Source organism: Vigna umbellata, chromosome 4, assembly GCF_029865625.1.
Source record: "Vigna umbellata cultivar VRB3 chromosome 4, Vumbellata_1.0, whole genome shotgun sequence".
NCBI lineage: Eukaryota > Viridiplantae > Streptophyta > Magnoliopsida > Fabales > Fabaceae > Vigna > Vigna umbellata.
Genome location: NC_142168.1, coordinates 27,562,760 through 27,588,783, shown reverse-complemented (window position 1 = coordinate 27,588,783; position 26,024 = coordinate 27,562,760). Strand labels below are relative to the sequence as shown.

Here is a 26,024-nt window from a genome sequence, read left to right as displayed (position 1 = left end):
ATTAGATAACTACTTTTTATTTTAAAATACTTAAATAACTTATTTTTAAAAATAACCATCACATAATTTTTTAATGTTATTTTTACGAAAGGTTTAATACCTATTTTGGTCCCTTTTTTGGGAGGGTTTGTTCAAAGTGGTCCTTTCTTTTTTCAAAAATTCACTTTAGTCCTACCTTTCGCAAAAACTATTCAAGTTGGTCCTTTTTGGTAACGGCGTTAAGTTCACTAACGGTAGAACTGCCAGGTGTGCAATGTTTGATGACTTGGAACCTTTTATATGTGTTGGCAGTGTCACTTCATTATATGGGTTAAAAAAAATTAATTTCTCAACCAGAAACCCTAGGGAGAGTTTGCTTCCCACTGCCTCTCACTGATTTGCCGCTGCAACAGGCCTCCACCCAACCAGCCACCGCGAGTTGTGGCACAAGGCGTCGCCGGCGCTGACGTTCGTTGCCGATCGAGGTGAGAGTTCCCCTCTTCCGCCGCTCGTCGCGCGATCGCTGCCACAATCTCTGCCGGCCACCGCACCAAGGTGCCTCTTCCTTCTCCTCTTCGCGCGAGGTTCTCCCTGCGCCTCGTCTTAAGACGTTGATGCCAGAAAGGGTCGCCACTCCAATGCCGGCGATAAAACTCCTCTTCCTCTGTTATGCGAAGTCGAAGGTGAAATAAATCGTCATGGTTGCACCGCTTCTACTCGGAATTCACACCCGCCATCGGCAATCACCTTCTTGTTTGTACTGTATTGTGTTGGGCGTGAGTCTTGGGGCGTGAAAAATTGATTTTCTGATTGGTGTAGTGAATGTTTTCTGTTAAGCATTGGGTTGGGGAAAAAATGGGTTTATGTTTGGGTTGAACTTCTGGAGATGAAGGAGAGGGTGTTCAGAATTCTCAGGTTGTGATGGTAAGGCGTTTTACTTCAGAAATTGATTTGTTGTTTGATTTTCTTTCGGCGGTGGTTGATTTGGGTGATGGTGGAAGATGAGGGATATGAGTTGTTTCAAAAGATAAGCTTTAAACTTATCAGCATGGGATTTGTGATTTGAGTCTGTTCATTCTGGAAATGCATTTGATTCTGCTACCATTTTCTATAGTGTTTTCTGGGTGAAAGCAGAGGAGTATCGAAGCCTTGATGCTGGTGGAATATACACTATTTTTTTATTTTACCCTATTTACACGTCATTATTAATTATTTTTTAAAACAAATTATAATGCCACATGATCAAACATTGCACACCTGGCAGTTCTACCGTTAGTGAACTTAACGCCCTTACCAAAAAGGACCAACTTGAACAGTTTTTGCGAAAGGTAAGACTAAAGTGAATTTTTGAAAAAAGGAAGTACCACTTTGAACAAACCCTCCCAAAAGAGGGACAAAAATAGGTATTAAACCTTTACGAAATTATATATATATTTTTTTTGAACAGTGTTATTTTCATATATTTTTAATTAATTAATCGTAAAAATAATAAAACTATAGAAGCAATGAATTATAAAAATTATACATATTTTTAAAACTATATTATTTTAGTATAAATAAAAGATATATAAACAAAGTTGCGCTTCCCATGTTTTCGCTAGTGAAATGAGAATGATAGTAACCTTTACTAAATTGAGAAAGTTATTTAATTACTAATACAATGATAAATATGTATAATTTGATTTTTGAAAAAACAAAATTGTAATAGTTATAGTGCACTAGTAAGGAGTAACTTGTGACCACTAACAAGTAAAACGCCGCGTTTGAAACTGAGAAGGTCGTGAAGTTTTGCCACTGTTCTCTTCTTTCAGAATTTCTAACATACACAATAAAGTTAGGGTTTCACGATTTCGTATTTCCGTTCACCTCTTCACTCACATAGACAGGATTTCTCCGCGCTTTCCTGCCCGCCACTTAAGAAATTGAAAGAATACGGGACAAGGTGTGAGGATTTTTCTTTATTGTAGAATTCTTACTTCCATTGGGGTTTTTGAATTTTTGTTTATTGCTGACAATTTGATATTTTTATGACTCTGGGACTCAATTGTCCGTGCTTTGGGAATTTTTTCCCTTTTGGTTGGAGTTTTAAATTTATACATACTTTGGTTTTTGGTTGCAATGCTGTATTATGTTAATTGTTAGATTATGCGGTGGTTTGCAATTGGCATCGAGAATTTGAGACATGATTTGCATGCACATTGATTGATGATGTTTGCAGTGGCAATGACTTATGTGGATGATGATGGTTCTTCTGGCTCTGGAGATGATGTAAACTTATTGGATGGACACAAGCGTCAGGCTGGCATGGCATTGAATTCTTGCGGTGGCCGGAAGAGGGGCCGGAAAGCTACTGGAGCTGCCATAGTGGATGCCATGTTGGAGATAGTGGCTGCTTCAAAGATGAGGGCAAGTGCAATCGCGAAGAATGAGGAAAGGTTCTCTATAAACAAGTGCATCAAAGTGTTGGATGAGATGCAAGGTGTTGATGAGGGGATTTACTTTCTTGCTTTGGATTTGTTTGAGGACCACCCTAATGCCCGGGAAGTTTTCATCTCTCTTAAGGACGAAAAACGGTTGCCATGGTTGCAGGGCAAATGTGGTGTTTCCTCTAGTTGATTTGTTTGAGAAAATTTCCCATATTTTATTGTTAAAAACTGCCCAATACTTTTGTATAGTTAAATAGGCTGCAAGGGGTGATGTTTGTTAGTGCTTTTACTTCTTTGATTTTGTGATTAATGCCTATATTACCGAGTTTGAGTTTGGAATTTTGAACTAGATATATCAGAGAGATATTATCTTTACTATTCGTACTCTTGAAGTTTATCTTTACAGATACACCAATCAGCATGGATGACATTGACCTAGAATTGGATGAGATGGAACTAGTTGCTGCTGCGGCTGGATTCTATTACTATAGCTGTCTGACCAAACAACCTTCACGTGGTTTATCACCTAGGAGATGCGAGTTTATGATAGAAGTGCTCAATGGGCATGATGACTTCTGTCAGGAAATGTTGCGAATGGACAAGCATGTATTCCATAAGTTGTGTGATATTCTCCGTCAAAGAGCCCTGTTGCGTGATACTTCTGGGGTGATGATAGAGGAACAGTTAGCAATATTTTTAAACATCGTTGGTCAAAATGAACGTAATAGGGTGATTCAAGAGCGCTTTCAACACTCTGGTGAAACCATTAGCCGGCATTTTAATAATGTCTTGAAGGCTATTAAGTCATTGTCGCGTGAAGTTTTGCAACCTCCTCAGCTCACAACGCCTCCAGAAATTCAAAATAATGCTAGATTTTATCCATATTTCAAGGTTACAATGATTTTTGAGTTTCTTCTCCGTAATACCCTGTAATTCAACTCACTAGTGTATACCGCTTGTGCAAGTTTATCTAACCTCTCCCTTCCACCTCTAATTTCAGGATTGTATAGGAGTAATTGATGGTTTGAACATTCCTGCACATGTTCCAGCCAAAGATCAATCTAGATTCCGTAATAAGAAAGGTATCCTGTCTCAAAATGTGTTGGCAGCTTGCACATTTGACCTGCAGTTTATATTCATTTATCCTGGTTGGGAAGGCTCTGTCACTGATTCACGAGTGTTAAGGGCAGTCCTTGATGACCCAGATCAGAATTTCCCTCAAATACCCCAAGGTTTGTTTATTAGTATATCTCAAGATTTAGGTTTATTATCTTTCCATATTAATCATTGTACTAATAGTAACTTAATGTACTTTTTTTCTTTGGATTTATTTCATAGGAAAGTATTACCTTGTTGACAAGGGATATTTAAATACGGAAGGGTTTATTGCTCCTTTCCTAGGGGTTCGATACCAGCATTATGACTTTAGAGGTGCTAATCAATTGCCAAGAAATGCAAAAGAGTTGTTCAATCACAGGCATTGTTTTATGAGGAGTGCTATCCTGAAGTCATTTGATGTGTTGAAAACTAGATTCCCAATCCTTAAACTTGCTCCTCAGTATTCCTTTCAGATTCAGCGTGACATCGTCATCGCCGCATGTGTTCTTCACAATTTCATCCGTCACGAAGAAAGAAATGACTGGATATTCAATGGTGTTGGGGGGTCTCCGGTGGAGGAAATGTCAGATCTTGATGAACTTCCTGATGTGCCGATGCTTTCTTCAATAGAAGGACAAGTTGCACTCTCATTGCGTGATTCAATTGCTGCATCTATGTGGGATGACTTCTTGACTAAATGGGATGAGTGGTGAATCATGTTGTTTGGAAGAGGTGTCATAGCTTGGTGACTCTGGTTTTGTTGCAAAGGCAGCAACATGACTTTGATCTTCTTCCATCTGCATGGAACTGAGACCACCTTAATGTGATTTAATTTGATGTTATGGTCAATGCTCAGTATTTGGTGAGTAACTTGAAATTTTGTATAGGCTGTGTATATCTTTGTCGAATAATAGTTTTATTGAAGTGGAATTATGAAGGTTGCTTTGTTTAGATGAGAATATTTCTATGGAGGTATATGTTATAACAGCGTAATGCATTCCTAGTTTGCAATAACAGGTGCAACTACCATTGGGAAATTTTGTTTTGGTGAAATATAAACATATTCTGTATTATTTTTTTTCCCCATTTACATTAAATTTAATTTTCATGTTGCTTTTACGTTATCAAACCAACAAACTAATATAAGCTAATTTTATGATATCTTTACTTGCGAAAATAGTTCTTGCTTATTTGAATTAATATTTAGTTTGAAAGAAAAAAAATTAAATGAAAGTATCATGATTGAAGATGTGAATTCTATTTTAAGTATATATAAAGAGATATATTATATCAATATAACTTTTACCGAATTCTATAAACAATTATATAAAAGAAAGTCAATTTTATTAATTTAACCGTTAAATGATAATTATTTATATTGAATTTTGTTAAAATTGAACTATAATAATAAAGGACTAAGTATTTTTTAAATGAAGCATAGAGTATTTTTGTTAATATAAATTTTTGTATTACATTTGCAGTATGTACTATTATTAAGTGAAATGAAAATTTTCTTTATTTCATATAATCCTATGTCACTATTGAAATTATATGGTGGAAGCAACAATAAAATAGAGAAAAAAAACTGTTCTATATTTTCCCAGGTTGTCATTTTTCCATAAAATCGTCAGCAAACGGGTTATAAAATAGCCTTTACAAACTAATTCATATATATACTAATTTTAACTAAAAATAAATCATTTAATTTTTATTTTTTAAAAATAGTTATGGAGAATATGGATACAAATTATGCCACGGATGGATATTTCAAGATAACATTCACAACAATGGGAAACAAAGGCTCCTAGAGTCGACCCTAATTAAGAAAAATTAAACATTAAACATTTTTATTGAAAAATACAAAACTATTTTAAGTTACATGAGAAAGGCACTAAAATTTACTTTTTAAGGTTAAAAGTTACATGCATTAGATCATCGCTGCAGCCTATCCCCCGTTTGAAACAAAACATGACAATGAACTAATTCATTGACAAGAAATGCACCCGAGCAAGGGTATATTCCTTTTTTCCAATCCAAACACCAGTTTGGGACCACTGTACATCTTCCCAGTCCAGGCTTTCCTCAAGCACCTGCATCAGAAAATGCAGAATTAGGATTTTTAGTATAGTTTTTTCTTTTTCATTATTATTTTATAAAATAAAAGCTCATGCTAAGTGTTAATATTTCTTTTGACATGTCAATTAGGTCGACACTTTAAAATATATCTATTATTTGTCATCACAAGAAAAATAGAAAAGAGCAAAAAAAGGAGGACCAAACCAAATCCATGAAACATAGTACATTTGCATTCTGCAATTAATTACAATAACATTATTATATGTGTAACAAATAGAGCGATTGAGCATATGTTGAAGTAAACCAATTATGGTTTACAAATAAGGCCTTGGGTTGTATGAAGAATAGAGAATGTAGTAGTTGGTATAATGTACAAAGGCTTACAGCCAAAGGCCAATGGCAAAAGTTATTGGTTCTGTTGGTTTTTGTTTGATTGCTCCCAAGACCTACTATATGATTTTCCCTCTACTTTATAGCACACCCCACCTTACCAACCTCACCCCTAGACTACCAGGCAAATGAAGACATTTAATACTAATACTATAGGTACTAGTAACTGGGGAGAAAAAAATTTGTCCACAATATTCACATGCTCATGGAAGAGAGATGAAAGATTGATTCGAACAAACCTCCACATGTTCAAGAGGCAGAGGGATGCCAATCAACCGCATCACTTTCTGGGGCAGAGGATTCTTACATCGAGACCATCGAAACACATCAACCATGACATGATCAGAATCAGCTTTGTCACCATTTGTCGGATGGTGATGGTGATTCTGAGACTTCTCTGTATCTGGATCATGCATCTGAGTTGCTGGTATAGCTTTCACCGTCTTTTCTCCAATAAAACAGAGCTCGTATCTACAAAGATTAAGACTCATTTAATTACCGTTTCATGACTTCAAGAGCCCTTAGATTTGAAGACAAACATGGAAACCGACTTCCGTGATCATAGTGAATCCTTAGAGTTTGATAAATTAAAAGGAATATTTTATTGGAAAAGGAATAGAATAAAATAACACTAATAACAGTGAAAAATTGCTCAAATAGATATATTAAGCAATAATGAAAAAGAGAGTGACACAGACACAGTCCAATATTGTTTCGCATTGATAAGAACATTGCAGTACTCATGGCATATGGTTCCTAAAGGGACATCAAACGTGAAGCCCATAACACAAAGATCACACATTTTGGTCAATAACTTCGATGTAAAAAATACCTGCAGGAGTGTGTTTCCAGATACAGAACTTCTCCCTTCTTTAAACGAGCAGAGGTATAGAGTGGCTTTTTTAGACCCTTGTCAGCAACAATGCTTATACTATATTTGATCCTGATAAATATTATAATTAATACATACTAAAGACAAGATAAAATGCGAAATAGAACTGCATTCGTATCTAAATGAGAAAGAATAAGAAACATTTGGACCTGTTTGTTTTGAAAAAATATATTCTCATTTCCCATTTTCTCAAATTACCACAATAAAACTACCTTGGTGTCTTTATGTATCCCATTTTCAATTGTTTCTTTGTACATGAGACAACCAAAAGAAATAAAGTAGCATTTTAGTAATGTGTGGAAACAAAAACCCAAACAGGGAAAGTTTTACCAAACCAGGCTCCAACGTAATGTTTGAAGATGAGATATTTTCATATATTACAAAAATACCACATACTAGGATTCGATAGATGTTGTCCAACATAAAACATAAATCTATTATATTGGACTGTAAATCGCCAACTAATACTAGCATACCAAGGTTCATTGCAAAGGTTGTACTGTATTGTAACTTCACGTACAAATCTTTGTTGCCGCAAAGCATTCTGAAGAACAACGGCCATGCCAAATAAGATGAGAATAGAATATGAAATAACTATTATATCAACAGTCAATATGAAAAGGTTTGTAAATTAAAAGATAGAGATACTGGACAAACCGAAGCTGCAGCCCTAGTAGTCATTGTCCGTTCAACAGCTACTGGTGCAAGGGTAGGTTCAATGGTTGAGGTATGCGTAAGGCAGGGTTCAAGATCAATAGTTCCACCTCCTTTCTGAAGAGAAAAGAATAAAAGCAAAGAATTTAAATATTCATGCACTTACACAGTCCAATTGAGAACGAACATGCTTGTATAAAGCAGGTAACAATGAGATTCAAAGTGCAGACTCAAAGCACAAGCACCCCTTTACATCCCATACATAACATCCTCATTAGAAGAACGTATTATATTTCAAAGAAAAGGCAATTATGTTTGAAATGGAAAATAGTCAACTAAATTATATGAAAAACATATATAGTAGATGCTGTTTCAATGAAGAGAATATAAGACTGCCGGGGAAAATGTTTGAAAGGATGAGGAAAGAAGAATTTTACAGTTTGTACGACTTTCCTTATTACCTTCACAATGCAGCACCGCTCAATTTTATAACTACAACCAATTGCAGCACCCCAAGCACGGGATCGAACATTGTTTCTCAGGGTAGAAATATAGCCTGATGTTATGCACAAAACATCTAAATTATTTGAACTGCTTGAATGGAAAAAATGAATATAAGTAACTGCAAAGTTGATAAACCAACAAAACTACCCCAGTTACCCACAGTAATGAAAATTGTATGTGTATGTGTGATGCACACACAATTAAACAGTCGGAAGTAGTGCTTGAAGCAGTAAGCAGATAAGCCACTGATTGGTATTTGTACCAAGGTAAATTCAGAGTTTCAAGTCTTAAACATCAATAGTAAAATAGTTTCTATTCTAATTCTTTCTCTTTAATTCTTTCGCTGGTACTCATGCCACCTTTTAAGATTTAGAACCACAATGTAAACTCAATTTACACTTACAGATTCACAACTTTAAACCAAATCAAGTACTTTAAATAGTTGCATAATGCTCAACCGATCTTAAGATCAGCACAAAAACCTGAATTTAATGTTTATATATTCTGAAAAGAAAACTACTAAACCTTTCAAAACTACTCAATGGCAAACTCAAGTTCAACTGGGATATTTTGATTATTTATCACGAGTGAAAACACATGCAAATTTGCATGTGTTTTTACTTTTTTGTGATAATAAAAAATAATGAAATTATAATTATAAAAATAAATAAAAATAATTTTTATAATTTAATTATAAATATTTTTTATTTATTTTGTAGATGATTTTTATTTATTTAATTTAGAAAAATAGTTAAATTTTAAAAAAACTGTTAAATTTAAAAAATAAGTTGAAGTTAAATAACACGATAACTTGAAGGATAAAAGTGAAAAAAAAAAGTGGACACAGAAAAGGAGAATCTCCTTTGTATATAGGTATAGATATACATAACCTAGGACATCTTATTGTAAACTTATTCCCCGTTATTACTTCAAGATCACTTAGATGGAATTCAATGTTATTTAACACATAAACACCCAGGTACTGTTAGATAATGAAGAGTGCATCTTTCTGATCTATAAGGACATACAATCTTGTGGAGGTAGCACTCGAATGGTTGTGCGCAACTCTTGTACAGCCACTGGAGGTGGAGAAGCAGTTGGGCGACAATAACCTGTATGCATTAGAACTATGCAACAAAAATTTAAAATCAGTACCGATTTCAAACATGTCAAATCCCTTCACTTGCAATCAAAAAGCTCATTGCAAGCCTTTCGCAATAACACATACCAGCAACAAGATCCGAGTCATAAGTGTAAACATCAGTCCCCCATAGCTGGCCACCTCGAACCTGAACATAATAATGTATACTCTTAAAAATAGGTATAACATCAATAACTGAAGCATAAATAAATTTCATACCTTAATTTCAAATTTAAACATACAATATGGTTGATAAAAAGTATGTAGATAAATAAAAGACTTTCATCTCATCAAATCATTTATTAGCTTAAGTACTTCAACAAATTTCTGCAATAGGCAAAGCAATCATAAAAGGGACTATAAAAGTTTCTTCCATTAAAGTCCTCAAACATTTCTTTAACAAGTAACAAATAAAACATACATAACTCACTAGGTAAAAGAATACAACAGAAACCAAGAATATACAAACAAACGAGAGCAAAACCTCAACACAGACTTCACCAGCAATAAGAAAGAAGCAACAAAAACAATTATCAATGTAAAACACACACAAAAAAGCTAATACTTCCTCCTCCCCTCCCAAAAAATACACTCAACTATTATATTAACAGAGTTTCATCTCACTTGACGGTTTGTAGCGGTAACATTTTCAGCTGGTATACGAATTTCAAAAGTAGGGCCACTGTTAGAACTTTCACTATTTTTTTCCACTTGAGATTGAGATAATTCATATTCCTTCCATAGCTTTATCAGTTCTTGCATGCTTTCACCAACTTTATAAACAACAGAAGATACTTCTGCTTTACCTGAAATATCAGAACTCATAATATAATGAACATGAAGAAGAGAAAGATATCCGCCTCTGATCCTTTTCGTTCTATCAACAACTACTAATGAATGACAGGCGCATTGTACATTACAATGGTACTATCACACAATGACACAACACAACAGTAAAAAGAAGTGTAATAGAAGATGAGCCAATCTTAAATGAGAGAACGCATCTCATAAGCCAATGGGCCATGTAGAGAAATTTCTGTCAAAACCCAAACTAATTCATGGCATGTAGGCACAATTCTATGACAAGCCAAATTCGTTGAGCCAGGTAAAACAAAAATAGCAGGGTACCTTGAGACCTGGAATATAAATGAAACAGAAAACTTGTCAAAAGAAAAACATAAATGGGAAAAAATGGCAGCAATGAGGTATAAATCAAACAGCAATAAAAACTTCAATTTGAACAAGAAAAGAAACAAAAATCAAGTTCTCTTCAATGTCCAATAGTAAGTTAGTAACCAGATTCACACATATTCTTAATCTTCAATCAAAATTCTTAACCAGATTCACACAGATTCACACATATTCTTCAAACAACTATTACATCAACATCCTGAATTTCGATTTAGCAAATAAACATATTTGCTGCCTAATCGTCTTCAACTAGAGTTCTCTCTCACAAGTATATTCAAATGATTTGATGATAAACATATTTGTGGAACTTGTTCCTTCAAAGGTCCAAGCATATTCAATGATTTGATGATACACATACAAATGCACAAGTGTATTCCTCCAAGGCCCATATATATATATATATATATATATATATATATATATATATATATATATATATATATATAACTGATAGCATTGTGAGAGAACGATAGAATCTGGTATTTCACAAAGATATAGCGGAAAAAACATCATTGAGCAAGCTCCTGATTACAGAGCATAGCAACAGTGAAAATATAAAACACTACTAAGGAAAGAACAAAGAATACAGTTAATGTCAAGCTGACAAATACACCACTATTTTCTTGGCTAATCTAATGTTAAGCTATTTCGAAGGTGCTTAACTTACACCACTGCTTTCTTTTCTGACACATACTATTAATGTTAAGCTGTTTACCCACAAATTCAATTGTAGTTCCTACATATTTCAGGCTAGTAAAATACACGAACAATAGTTGACTATCATGTGCTACTGGTAAAAAATGTGAATATGTAGACATTAGATTGTTAGTGTCCTCCCAAATGCAATTCAAAAAAGGATATAGAGGATTAAAAATATTATCCAGTCATTCTAAATTTCTAATAGCACTCTGAAGCTTATCTATTATAACTACAAAATCACATGGAATAAATTAAAAATATACTTTAGATGAAAAGTACTTATTGAGCAAGTTGCAAGTTGTCACACAATTAACCAAGAAAAGTGGAGGAAAAGAACTTACTCTTCATTGTCAGGGGCATGAGCATGGGATCTAAAACGAGCCTCCCGATTGGCCACCTGAGGGCTTCCCCTTGATCGATGGATCCTTTTACGATGTTGAACATTATAATTATGGACTTCCCTCTCCTTTTCTCCAGACCCTTCCCCGTGAACAGTTCCATCTTCTGACTGTTTGTCAACTTTAATGCGCTTCTCAGGCCGATCTCCCTGTAAATCAGCATCCCTTTCTTTCCTCCTCTCTCTAGCTTCTCCGTCAACATTTTTCCAGCTATCAACATCTTTCTGTTTCTTCTGTTCTGGCAACACATTTTCTTGCACAGTATTTTTTGCCGATCCATCACCAAGTTCCATCTCTTCATTCAAAGCCTCTTTGTCAATGCCATTCCAGGATTCCCTCTTGTTATGATCCTTTTCCCTCTCTTTTGAACTTTCTTTCTCCTTTGGAAGATCTTTCCTCTCCCTCTCCAATTTTTCTACATCTTTATCATCCTTGGCAGATTCTTTGTTATCACCACTATTATTGTTAACTGGTGTACTGCTTCTGCGATCACTTCTCTCCTTTTCCCTATCCCCCCAATCCCGATGTTTGCCATCCTTTCTTTTTCTTTCTTTAAACCTATCTTCACTTTTAGAATCAATTTTGTTTTCTCCAACAGCTTCATGAGTTTCCAAACTGTCCCTTTCTTCTGCCATTGAACTGCCCTTTCCAACTTCTGGTGTATTGCCACGGGATGCATGCCAGGAATCCAAACTCCCACCAGGAGTATCAGAAAATCTCTTCCCCCTATAATCCTTTGATTCTTTCCAATTCAAGTGGCTGCTGCTGCTTACAATACCATAGCCATCCTTATCTGTCTTAATGTCACCTTTTGAATCATTATGACTATCTCGTTCAAATCTAACATCCTTGTTGTCATCTCCTCTGGCATCAACTCGTGCATCTTTCTCACTCTTAGCAATCTGAGAATCCCTTCTGGCTTCACCATGCAATTCCTTCTTCTCTGAGTTCATATCACGATTCTCAAACCGGAGATCCCTACTCTCCTTAAAATCCCTAGATTCTGTCCTGTTCTCAGTTCCAATGGGATAATCTGTATGAGAATCATTTGAAGATGATGCCATCCGATACACTGTATGAAGAGGAGATCTTCTATCTGCATCACGAGGTTCAGTACGGAGTGTCTTTGCAACCCGGGAATCCTGACCCATATCATACGGAATATGGTGGTCATTTGAAACTGATGGCATCAACTTGGAATATGTACCTGAATCTTGATGTGGATGCTTTGAAGACTGATGAACAGAATCTTCATGAGACCTCTTAGGTACCCCACTCATAATGAAAACCCAACACGGCTAGAAACCTCAAAAGAAAGTAATCTGACAGCCAAAACAATTCCTATCTCTGCTGTCCACACATTACACAGTCGTCAGTAGCTGCAAGCCAACAATGGAAACAATATAACACCACAGTAATTAATCACACCAAAAACAAGTTTGAAATGCATTGAAGTTCAAGATAAGAGAAACACGACAAAGAGAAACAATGACCAAAGTCAACGAGAAAGTAACCGACAAATCAACATTCCTAACAAAATCAACATTAAATTATCACATAGCACGACAAACATAACACCACATTAATTTATCACACCAAAGGCAATTTTCAAATGCATTCAAGTTCAACATATGAGAAACAAGACAAAGAGAAACAATGACAGAATCCAACGATAATATAACTGATAAAGCAACATCCTCAACACAATCAACATCAAATTAACACATACCACCACAAACATAAAACCTAAACAGAATTAATCTTTTATAATGTCACGATATAACTTATCATGCCAAAAACAAATTTCATATGCCTTCAAGTTCTACTTATCAGAAACACAACAAATAGAAACAATTATAGAGAATTTCATGCCACGAAAACCGATGAAGCAACATCATATCAAATTAACTGATACCCAGACAAAAATAACTTAATCAGAGTTTTGTATTCTTAATCAAACACAGCATTTACATGCAGTACAAATATAATTACAACCGTAGAATCAATATTGAATGCCAATTAGCTAGAGCCAAAACTTAAATCTCTCACTCACTCACACACACATAATCATCCCCAACAACAACAAAATATCTCTCTCACGCACACACGTCATCATCTTGAAAAAGAACATTATCATAGAACTCAACCAAGAGACCTAGTTTCCAGCCAAAAAGCCGATCATACAATTAGAAACACTGTAAATTTCAATAGAAAACCTCCTAAACAACTTAAAGAAAGGGAACAACATTTTTTCCTACTGAAGAGGAAAAATTAAACCCAATTTAGAGTCATAGCAACTGTAGATTAAGAGGTTACACAATAACAGTTCGTGAAGTTAGAAAAATCGGCATTATCAGGTTACTCAATCAAATACAAATTTCAAATTCTCACTATCCAACTCAAACTCCGCGGACGGAGAAATACCAAAGGAAACAGCTGTGTAAAACAGAATAAGCAAATTAACGAAACATCAATAACAATTTACACGACATTCGAATGTGAAAGAAATAGAAAATAGGGAAATCGACAGCACAAAGAAGGAAGGAAGCGCATTCGAAGGGAATTGAAGAGCGAAATGCAAATGCAAATGCAAATGGAAGTGAAATGGATTAAGAAATTGAAGCAGCGAAATAGTAAGCAAAAGAAAACCCTAGAAGTTATCGAGAAAGAGTGTTTTGAGGTAACCTGAATTGTCGTAGAGCCTCTTCTATCGGAAGTGCGTGTTGTGTGTGGCTTTTGAAGGTTTGTGTTGTGTTGTGTGTTTATGTGAGAGACTGTGTTTGTGACTCACTAAATGATTGTTTCTGTATCGGGAGGATGCAACGCCAACACCAAACAGAAAATACGGAAAAAATAAAAAATAATATATATATATATATATATATATATATATATATATATATATATATATATATATATATATATTCATTTTAAGATGACTTTTAAATATCTTTTAATATTTTTTTAAATCGGTGAAAAATTTATCCGTACTTTAAATATTTTAAGATAAAATATTATTAATACGGATTACGTAAAAATAATAATGAATGATTGTTGTAAAAATAACATTAATAATATTAGTTACATAAAAAATTTATTAAATATAAAATAAAAGTATAAAATGTGTCATCAAAAGATAAAATGTGGATATTATAACTTTTATAATTTTAAAATATAATTAAGAGTAAAATAAAATGAAAAATATACATTAAAATCATATATATATATATATATATATATATATATATATATATATATATATATATTATATACCGTTATAAATCTTTGACTTGACAAAAATACAAAAGTCCTTAATAGTTTCAAAAAATATAAATAAGAGTATTGTATTTATAAAGAATTGTTATTCAATTTCTATCAATTGTAAATTCGTAAAGTAAATAAAGTAATATGTTTGTTTCTCTTTGATTATAGACAATGTCTAGGATGTGTGTAACCATTAAAACTAACTTACATACACCCATGAGATTAAAAATATTTTAATCTTAATTATTCATAATTTATTTAACTCATCTTCCATTGTGTATTTTTACAACGTGATTCAAATATTAATTTTTACCAATCCTTTTTTAATAAAAGTTTGAGAATATTTATTAAGTAATTCATCTAAACAATTAATAAGATTCAAAATATTCAAATATTGAGTGTATAATATTATAAGCAATTAAGATTAGTATAAGCAATTAAATATTTTTATTTGTAATTAACAAAGATATATATACATGTTATTTGAAAGTGATAGTAGTTTAAAAACAGTGAGATTCCACTATTTTAATATTAAAATGTTTTAATATAAATAATTTTGTTATAAACGAATTTTATTATTTTGAAACACATATATAAATAACTTTGTACTTCCATCTAATCATTTTCTTAGATAAAGTAAATCAGTTTTTTGCTTCTTTCTTTTCTTTGTTTTGTTTTTCTTTGCATGCAAACTATTTGGTGTTGCATGTGATGTTTGAGTCATCTTTAAGAGTTTTTGTTGACTAATGGTCCAAGCAGTGTGTCTTGATTATGTTTTTGTTATTTGTAGGAACAAATAAAGTTTCTTGTGCTTGTGGAACTATTTTAGGATCCCTAAAGTTGTTTGGTCATTTATCAAGTGAGGAAAGTTAATTACCTTGTTTTAAAGTTTTAAATGTTTGAGAATTTATGTTTGCATGTTTGGTTTGGCTGAGATTCATGAACTGCATATATCATTGGTTGAATTGTTGAATAATTTGTTTGTCATGTGGTTGTGTAACGCTTGTGATTGTTTGAATTGGTGTTGAGTTAAGGGACTGAGGATCTGAGCATTTGAGCAAGTTGGTATGTATTCCAATATAAAAATCTATTTTTCAACCAAGCATTAAGTCAAGAATACCAATTTGATCATCTAAATAGGTTTCCGATTCCTCCAAATCATAGTTTTTAGTGTGTTATTTTCTAATATAGTGTTGTGTGATGTTGGTGTAGCGCTAAGCGCAAGCTGAGTTGTGCAAACCTGAAAGCAATTTTGCTCAGACCGCTTAGCGCCCACTTTCACTACTAAGCGACCATTTTTGTGAATGACCTTTCATTAAGCGATGACAAGACACCATTGAGTGCCACTTTTCATTGCAGGTCTAGAACCATTTTGATTCCTGGTTGTTAAGTGGCAAAGTTATGTCGTTGGACAAGACATTTTGCGAGAAAAGTGACATTGAGGGAAAACCTTTTGCGAAAGATTTGACATTGAGAATCAGGACTGTTATTAAGTGTTTTTTTTTTTTGCGAAAAGTCTTGCACTAAGCGTGAATCAAAACGCCAATGTGTATTTCTGTGATTTTCTAATCCTTTGATTTATTTGAATTGGATTGCCATGGTTGTTTGAAATGAGATTACAATGCACTTGTTGTATGTCTAGATATGCATGGTGTTTATTCATGTATGGAAATGTGATGATGATGAGTATGGTAGCGTAATTCCATGGACCTTTTAGGAAGATTCTATGGTGGCGTTTCAATAATGTGTGTACTGATGTATACATTTCATATTGGGAGTTATTCTAACACTTTAATAATTATCCAAACTCAAGGAGAGAAGGATGAAGTATATGGTGGGAGAAACAAGAGATCCTAGTATAGGGGCTTTACCTTGGTCAAAAGCATTAATGGACTAACCTTGTGCATGGTAGGGTGAAATTCATTGACAATGGCTCTATAGAGTATAGTAGATGCTACCACAAGTGTATAACTCACAAAAGTTTGATATCAATACATGTATTCAAATGGTCAAGTCATGAATGACTGCATACCTTAGAATTGGTTGATATAAATCTTTACATGTGTTTACATATATAAAAATGTTGTATGATTTACCTTTTGATACATCAACTTACCATTTCCATTTCAACTCTCCTTGTTTGTGTTTCTTGTAAAGATCATCTTTTTAATGTGGGTTAATGAGATGCTTAACATTATATATATATATATATATATATATATATATATATTAGTTATATGTTTTTAAATGTGGGATCTTTTAGTATGTATTACAAAATATATATGTTTTATATTTCGGAATTTTTAATATCTATGATTGTATTGTATTATGAATTTGTGTATTTATATTTTTAAATATCTATAATATATTATATTATGTGTTGATAATACTTATAATTGTATATAACATTCAATTCATACAAAAATTTAAAGAAGTATAAGTAAATTTTAAATATAATATAAATATTAAGAATTATACATAGGTATAGATAAAGATGATAAATTCTTCTTCAAAATTCAAAGACAATTAATAAATGAAAAAATTGTTAAACTAAAATATAATTTTTAAATTATTTGTTTAATATTAAATATAAAAATAATTTAATGACTAATTTAATGTTAAGAATAAGATTCCAATACTGGAGAATATCCAGATGAAATAAAACAAAAAAATATTAAGAATAATAAAAAGTATCTTAATGTTTTAAACAACAAATATGATGAAGAAAAAAAATAAAAATGAAACTTGAGACAATTTTATTCTAAAAATTTCAAAATAAGGGTAATCCTTAGAAAAGTAAGACAACAATAAATATATTATAAAGAGTAAAATAGGAATATGAATTGTGTAAAGAAATTTATCTTTGTGTGTAATTATAGATAAAAAAGGAACTTTATGATGAATCTTAATATATTAAGTAATTTTAACAAATTAATCCTAAGAATCACTTTTCAAATTTTTCAAAGAATTTAAGGGCTTACTCTATAGACTATTTCATAATACTGACTTTAAGAATTAAATATCTCAATTCAATTAAAAATTATCCCTCACAATTTCATATATTAAAGTTATTTTAATCAAAACCTAATTCTATAAATCACCTCTCATATCTTTCCATAAGATTTTAGATCAAGAATTGTAGTTTCATCATATAGATGCAATCAATAAGAACGACTTAAATTATCAATATTAGATAAAAAAAATAACATGTACTCATTTATAATTAAGAACAAAAAAATGTATTCAATCTCAAAATATAGTAACACTTGATAATGTATATACAAATAAAATAATCATAGTAACAACATAGTCACTTCCCAATTATTTTGCAATTTGATTTAATTTCTTTGAAATATTACATAATTATCACAAACACTCCCAATAATACTTTTACAAATGAAGGAGGAAAGATAAAAAAATTAAACTAAAATTCAATATTTATATCTGTCTATTTGTAAATCTCATATTAATAGTCTTACATACTCATCATATATTGACTTAGGTGAGGTCGTTACTTTTGTGCTAAGTATGATGACATTGTTAATAAGGATTAAAATGATTTTTCAAAATTATAGAATAACTGTTAATGTAGAAATCATTAAAAAAAGGGGCATTTTACGAAAGTTTCAAATTGTTGTAATGTCATGATATGCGTCAGATCAACGACAAAAAATCATATACGATTTTAGCTTTCCTTTTTGTTAATTTTTTTATCAACTCTTAACGAATTGTCAATCCAAAATTACTACCATGTGACGACTACGGTAAGAACCTTTATGGTATCTTTAACTCTTTTTTTCTAAATGTTATTGTTATTTTATGACTACACAGAAACTATATTCAACTAGATGACAAATACATTGTTCAGACATAATTAATTTTGATTTTTTTCAACTTTATATCACGTCATGACAAACATAATTGTAAACGAATGACCCAACATATATATTTTTTAATCAAAATAAGGAATACTCGAAGGCATAATTAAAGTGCAAATTCATCTAGAACAACCAATAATATAAGGGTTAAATATGTTTTTAATTCCTAAATTATTGGCCGTTTCTGGTTTTCGTCCCTTTTTCAAAGTAAGGTACAATTTGGTCCTCATTCTTTTCGAAAACGTTCGTTTTAGTCCTCGAAAACTAACACCGTTTAAAAATTTGGTCCTCATTTAGCAACAAAATGAGGACGAAAACCAAAGTTACGAGGACTAAAACGAACGTTTCGAAAAAAATGAGGACCAAATTGTACCTTACTTTGAAAGAGGGACGAAAACCAGAAACGGCCAATAGTTTAGGGACTAAAAACATATTTAACCCATAATATAATTAAAAGTGTTGTAAATAGAATAACGTTAATTTTTACTTAACTACAATTTATTAACAAAATTAATTATTTTTTAGTTTGTAACTTGTTTAATTCTCACTTTTATTTTATTTTTGTATATATTTACATTTTGAATTACATTTATTATTTTACATCTCTAATCACCTCTATCTATTTGAAATTAAAGAATTTGACCATTCAAAAAAAGCATGTAAAACAAAGAAAAGAGGAGTCTAAGAAGCCTAAGTGGCATTGAGCGCCACTTTATTGCATTGAGCGATACCAATACAAAGAGCAAAGGGAACACACATGCACACACGCACACGCCCACCCACCCACACGCACGCACACGCACACACACATACACACACGTATCAACAACACAAATACATAAGAATTTAGTTTATTGCATCTAATCTCAACAAACAGGATTAGCTCTCCATGGTAGAGAACCTAGGGTTTACAATATTAAAAGATATGAAAGAAATGGAAACCATAGATCACAAGCATGTCCTCTCCCAAGCATCTTTATCTCCAAATTTCAGCACATCTTCCTCTTCAATCCCAAAAGGGAGAAAACCACGACAGATGAAAGAGGAGACCCAAAAAGGAGAGAGAGTTCTCTAGCACCCCAAATAGCCTCTAAGAGCCTCTCACAAACATCTTTAGTGATTATAATTGTGTAAAATAAGGAATACTTGGTCCAAAATGAGTTAAGACTCATTTTTTTCTCGTAGAAACATGAATAAATATCCAATCTCGCGAACCAGATCCGACAATCTCTCCCAATGAGCTCATTCTTGCTCGGCCTCAGGTTTGTTTCTCAACTTTCTAAATTTTCCCTTTTTTTCACCTTCCTTGGATCCTACCTTGTTCTGCTCAATCAAAATACTTTCTATTTGCTTATTACTCACACTAAAAATAACAATTATAGGTAAAACAAACATACACCAACTAAAATACAAAACAATTTTCAAACATGCATCACATGATCACTACCTTAAAACTAGAGCCATTTTCGGACAATTTATGTGAGAAACTAGCGAAGAAACGACCTACGAACAATAGTTGCTAAGTACATGCAACTAAAAGAGTTGACAGACTTCCACAAGAAAGTTTGTACAGAAGAGACAACTGAGAGAAGAGGTTTGGAGAAAAAAAATCACAAGCATATGAACCCAAGGACATTCAAGGACTTGGTTTAAGGATCCCATTTCAACAACCACATCCCCTAAACATCACTCGATTCTGAATCCTTGAAGAAGCATTGAACGCCGATCTTTTATCATCGCCACGAAAAGCTCTTGTTAGAATTTTAAGTGTTAATGTCCCACATTGGGTAGAAATGAGAAAGTAGAACAACAAATAAGGTTGAAGATCCATTAACATATTGTCTTAAGGTTTTGGGTAAAGAGTGATGTCAATATTTTATATAGTTAGATTATATCTCATTGATATTGTATCTCTCTAATGACCTCCTCTTCGATAAACTCAACTCTTCTTAGATGTTGAATGTTGATAAAAGTAAGCACTCTTAGAAATGCATCGCTCTAAAAGATAAAATAGAAGAGCACAAAACAAAACATCTGAAGTTCATCATGGTCGAAGGCATTTTTGCGATAATGATTGGCCCAAATTTCTCCTATACCGGATCACGAAACCCACTTGAATCACTTCTTGGACTCGAAAGATGATGACGCCAGATGAGTTCTAGACTTTATAAATTCTCGGTCAACTGTCCCGAAAACTGCCGACCCAGAAAATTCTTCATATTTATAAGTCTCTCACTATGTGGAAGGACCTTTATGGTGAGCAAATTTGTTCTGTTTAAGTTGTTTTTACTTGCTAGTTAACTTTGTTAAATTTTTGTTTTATATTTCAGACATCCTGAGTTCGGCGAATCCAAGAAAGGATTTCACTTGTGATGAGTGCATATTTATGCCCACATTTATGCCTTAAAATTCAAATTTTTGATGGGATAATTATGCTTAAATGGTTGATTTTAAGTGAATTTGTGATGATTGGAATTGTTGAGTTTGGGAAATAAAGAGACGTAAAAAGTGAGTTTTAGCGCATAAATTATTCTTGGATGTTCTATATTTATTTGTGCAGCTGAGAATATAAGTTTTATTGGTCCAAATGGCAATTCAAGGCCCAAAATCAGATTTTATTTGGAAAATTCATAAGGGACTAAAGTGCAGATAGAAGAAATTTTAGGGCATTTGTGCAATTTTGGAAAGTCATAAAAGCTAAAAGATAAAATTCAGTTGTTGAATTAATGTAATTTGGGAATATCTACAGAAAATATCTTCCAAATAATGTTATAATTATCTAAATCTTTTAGTTATTTGGAAGATATAAGATAAAAGATTTTGTCAACTGAATATTCAGAGTCCAAGCCCAATCAAGTCCTATATAAAGAGACCTAGGGGGGACTTCAATTCATTCATTCTCTCATACCCCTCTCACTTTTCTTTCATCTTGTATTCAACTCCATTCATGGAGAGCTAAACATCTAGGGCTATTCTGCTGTAATTCCATGACGGTTTCTGAGTAATGCAATTGTTTACTTTGATTACTGATTTAAGTTGTTCTCTCTATGTCTTTCATCTCTCTATCTTGTTAAAAGTAAAGATTTTTGCATCATAATGTGTTTGAAACTACATGCATATTGATTATATGAGTTCTAGGTTTAATTGAGAATTTACTTTGATTTAATTTAGGAACTTTCATATGATTAAATGGTTTTTACTATCAATTAAGAATGTACTTTGGTTGATTAGTAATAATTTCAACTATAATCAATTGAGAATTTACTTTGATTGATTAGCTTTTAATTTGGTTAGGAGATTTAAAAATAGACATGATTAAACACAATAGAATTTGATTGAGAATGTACTTTGGTTGAATTTATTGTGAATAATCTAGTAAGGTTTTGCATTGATGATGAATCTATCTTGGAAAAACAGTAGAATTAGCCTATTTCATCATAACTCTTTTTAAGTTTCTTATTTATTCTTTAAACATTCTTCAACTATTACTTTTATTCATAAGCATTGCATAACATTCATAAGAGTCAGATATTCGAAAACAATTCCGTGTTCGTTGGGAGACGACTCAGGGTTACGTTAACCCTATCTACTTTCTTAAATACTACTTGGCAATACTAAAATTGTCTTGAAAAATAGTATTAATTACAGAACTTGTTAACACAAAAATTATCAATATTTTCGTTTATTAAAATCATTGCACGACAATGACGCATTTGAGTTGATTTCATCTCAAAATGTTGGCTTGTCAAATCAAATGCCATAAACATAGAATCGGAGAATATGATAAACAAACAATACTACACGTTAGATAATAATAAACAATTATAACAAATGTTGGTCAAAATTCAAAAACATAGACTCGAAAAGTATATAAACAAACAACACGTTAGATAGTAAAAAACGAATATAACAATAAAAAATATATATAATGTGGAATAATCAAATAATTATCATAATATTCCTTCTTCTTTCTTTCTTCATTCCCTCTTTGCCTCTCTTTAAATAGAAGAAAAAGAAGAAAAATCTCGTTACAGTTCAAATACCAGTGCAAGGAAAGAAGAAAAAAGTTTGATTGAAGAGAAGAAAAAGAAGAAGAGTGATAATATGGGGTTGAGATTGAACGAAACATTCTACGTTTCGCATGGATCACCAGCTCTGGCCGTAGATGATTCGATTCCGGCGAGGAAGTTCTTCAGTTCCTGGAAAGAGCGGTTTCCGACGCCACCCTCCGCCATTCTTGTCGTCTCCGCCCACTGGGACACTCGTGTTCCCACCGTCAACGTCGTTGACCGAAACGACACCATCTACGACTTCTATGGCTTCCCCGAATCCATGTACAAGGTTTGTTTACTGTTATCATTATCATCAGGTTAAATTATTCTCTCAATCTTTCTTTTTGCTTAATTTTCTCTGAATGTGATCTCTTCATTACTCAAACTTTTAACAAGTTGTTTAATTTTAAAAAACCAATAAAGTAATCACAGTTGTTATAAAAAGTTGTTATAAATAATTGTTAGCATATCAATTTTTTTTTTTTTAATTTTGATCTTCTCTCACTATTTCTCTAGTTTTATCTGGAACTTTGTATGTATTGGTATAGTTGAAGTATCCAGCACCAGGGGCACCAGAGTTGGCGAGGAGGGTGAAGGAGCTTCTGATAGGATCAGGGTTTGAGCATGTGAATGAAGACATGAACCGTGGGCTTGACCATGGTGCATGGGTGCCACTGTCGTTGATGTATCCTGAAGCAGACATACCAGTGTGTCAACTCTCACTTTCATCCAACAAAGGACCCTCTTACCACTATAACATGGGAAAGGCTTTGGCCCCTCTCAAAGATCAAGGTGTTCTTATCATTGGCTCTGGAAGTGCCACCCATAACCTCAAAGCAATGGGCCCTCGTAATAGCCCACCTGCTCCATGGGCTCAGGCTTTTATGACATGGCTCAAAACATCTCTTCTTGAGGGAAGGTAATCGTTTTCCATAATCTCTTCCTTCACCCTTATTCTTTCAAAATACCTGTTATGCCCCCTTTATGTTTTATTATTCATTCAATATGCATTGGTGTTCTTACTTGTGAGGTTTTGCTTTACACATTGCATTCATATAAAGTATTGTTGAAGGCAAAGGTTTTGCACATGTTGAAGTTAATTGACTCTTTTAGTTATAAGTTTTTTTTCCCAAAGGAATTGAGCAATTGTAAATGTAACACTTATTTTTGAGGTATTTCTGAATTATATACTCTACAATTCTTTCGAAATGAACAATATGAAATAATAATTTCATGTTTAGAGAAGTTAAGATCATACAATCTGAAAATCAATTGTAGGATTTTTGGATCCTATGGTCCTTAGTTATAATGAGCAAGTTTCTCAATTGTACAATTCATAAAGGCAGGGGAGTGGAAGAATTCCATATCAAGCAATTTGCAATTATAACTTTTAATTTTTGAATTGTGAAATTTATAAGTGGTTTTTGGAACTTTTAGTTGTGCGATATAAAATATATTTTTGGATTGTGTAATTTATAATATATTTTCAGATCCAATAATATATTATGAAGGGTTAAATATGTTTTTAGCCCCTAAACTATTGGCCGTTTCTGGTTTTCGTCCCTCTTTCAAAGCAACTTACAATTTGGTCCTTATTCTTTTCGAAACGTTCATTTTAGTCCTCGGAACTTTGGTTTTAGTCCTCGTTTTGTTGCTAAATGAGGACCAAATTTTTAAACGGTGTTAGTTTTCGAGGACTAAAACGAACGTTTTTTAAAAGAATGAGGACCAAATTGTACCTTACTTTGAAAGAATGACGAAAATCAGAAACGGTCAATAGTTTGGGGACTAAAAACATATTTAACCCTATTATGAATTATACTTCATAGTACATTTTCTTAATCTAGAAATGCATTCCAAGTTACACAATTTATAAATATAATTACAAATTATTAATTATGGATTATACAACACAAAATATTTTAAATTTAAAAATATATTTCAAACTACACAATTTAATTTAAAAAGTGTATTTCAGATTATATAATTCATAAATATAACTACAAATTATGAATTAAACAATCTATAATACATTTCTAAATTGTATAATCTGATATACATTTCCAAATACAAATACTTATGGATTATACAATCCAAAAATATATTTCATAGTACACAATTCATAACATGAGTAATTTGTATCTTTCTCCCATCTCATGGAGGTGTGAGAAGAAGGATCTATACTTTATTTACTTTGATATTCACATCAACATTCTTGTAAGGTCCTAACTCTTAAACGCTTAGTAGTTTCTAAGATATTAAATATATATTGTGGATTGGAAATGCATATTCCATTACTCTTGGGTAGTATTTGATATGTCAAAGGATGCTTTATTAAAAACATGATATGTTTTGGTTCTGTTTTATCCTATTTTATTCTAAGTTTTATCATTGAGCAAAAATGAACCTATTACTGGTGTAGGTACGAGGAAGTGAACGAATACGAAGAGAAAGCCCCATATGCAAAAACGGTTCATCCCAGGTCAGATCACTTCTTGCCACTGCATGTAGCCATGGGAGCTGCTGGTGAAAATGCAAAGGCCAAAGTTATTCACGACAGTTGGGATGCTGGTTCTATTTCTTGTGCTTCTTTCAGTTTTACAGCTGCTAACGCTTAATACCACATGCTCATTGCTTCTCCACATTCTTCACTGTGTTGTCTTCATATATATGTTACCAAATTCGTTCGAATTACAACAAATACATTGTTATGTTCAATAACGACATCTGATGATGATGATGTGAACTTGCTGATTGTTTATTGTATTATCTCCTTTCACCTCTTCCTACTTATTTTCCTTTTTTCTTCTCCTGCATACTATTAGTTTTGAAGTGTGATATTTTTAATAGCAGTGTTGATTTTAAATATTGACTTAAATATGTTTGTAACTTCTGTAAAATTAGTAAGTTTTAAATTGGGTTTTTTTAATTCCTTTAAAGTTTTAGATAACTATTTTATTCCTTATAAAAAGTGTAAATTTGGTTTTTTTTCCTCGGAAAATGCTTTTCTTTGATTTTTATTTTTTTAATTTCTAATATTATTTATTTTAAGATGGATAAATAATATCTGTTTTACAAATTTTGGGAGTATTTTTTAAGTGTCATATGTTGATATTGTATGACAACATTAATATGCATCACTTAACATTATTTGTTTAACACATGAACAGTTAACTAATGTTAAATAATACAAGAGATAAAAATTAATAATTTCAATTTTAGAAGAATTGAACAAACTAAACCCAAAAGCAAAATAAAAAGTCACTTGTCTTACAGAAATAAAAACATGAGAAACCATTTCAAAGTTGGTGCGGCGTGTCATTCTCTTTACTGGTGGTTAATTTTCACGGTGAATAAGGTAAAGATGCAACCATAAGTTTTT

At 32.4% G+C, this 26,024-nt stretch overlaps 2 protein-coding genes across 2 annotated transcripts; one reads left to right on the top strand and one right to left on the bottom strand.

The window, feature by feature from the left end:
- Window positions 1-5,323: 5,323 nt before the first annotated feature.
- On the bottom strand, window positions 5,324-14,278 carry LOC124846271 (uncharacterized). Its single transcript, XM_047323495.2, has 12 exons — window positions 14,134-14,278; window positions 11,392-12,827; window positions 10,289-10,296; window positions 9,785-9,966; window positions 9,248-9,308; window positions 9,048-9,146; window positions 7,977-8,071; window positions 7,519-7,632; window positions 7,338-7,405; window positions 6,802-6,912; window positions 6,209-6,440; window positions 5,324-5,593 (listed from the first exon to the last, which is right to left on the bottom strand). The coding sequence occupies exons 2-12, from the start codon at window positions 12,726-12,728 to the stop codon at window positions 5,483-5,485; spliced, it is 2,418 nt and encodes an 805-aa protein (XP_047179451.1). The 5' UTR covers window positions 12,729-12,827; window positions 14,134-14,278; the 3' UTR covers window positions 5,324-5,482.
- Window positions 14,279-22,574: 8,296 nt separating this feature from the next.
- LOC124846274 (4,5-DOPA dioxygenase extradiol-like) lies at window positions 22,575-25,431 on the top strand. The gene is made up of 3 exons (XM_047323499.2): window positions 22,575-22,931; window positions 23,191-23,561; window positions 25,065-25,431. The coding sequence occupies exons 1-3, from the start codon at window positions 22,695-22,697 to the stop codon at window positions 25,258-25,260; spliced, it is 804 nt and encodes a 267-aa protein (XP_047179455.1). The 5' UTR covers window positions 22,575-22,694; the 3' UTR covers window positions 25,261-25,431.
- Window positions 25,432-26,024: the final 593 nt, after the last annotated feature.

Excerpts from the sequence above, each read along its gene's own strand:
- LOC124846271 (XM_047323495.2), bottom strand. The coding sequence starts at position 12,728 with ATGAGTGGGGTACCTAAGAGGTCTCATGAAGATTCTGTTCATCAGTCT. Across the intron at positions 9,147-9,247 it reads TGACTCGGATCTTGTTGCTG|TTCTAATGCATACAGGTTAT; the intron begins GTATGTGTTATT and ends TTTGTTGCATAG. Across the intron at positions 7,633-7,976 it reads AGCGGTGCTGCATTGTGAAG|AAAGGAGGTGGAACTATTGA; the intron begins GTAATAAGGAAA and ends TTTTCTCTTCAG.
- LOC124846274 (XM_047323499.2), top strand. The coding sequence starts at position 22,695 with ATGGGGTTGAGATTGAACGAAACATTCTACGTTTCGCATGGATCACCA. Across the intron at positions 22,932-23,190 it reads TCCCCGAATCCATGTACAAG|TTGAAGTATCCAGCACCAGG; the intron begins GTTTGTTTACTG and ends GTATTGGTATAG. Across the intron at positions 23,562-25,064 it reads ACATCTCTTCTTGAGGGAAG|GTACGAGGAAGTGAACGAAT; the intron begins GTAATCGTTTTC and ends TTACTGGTGTAG.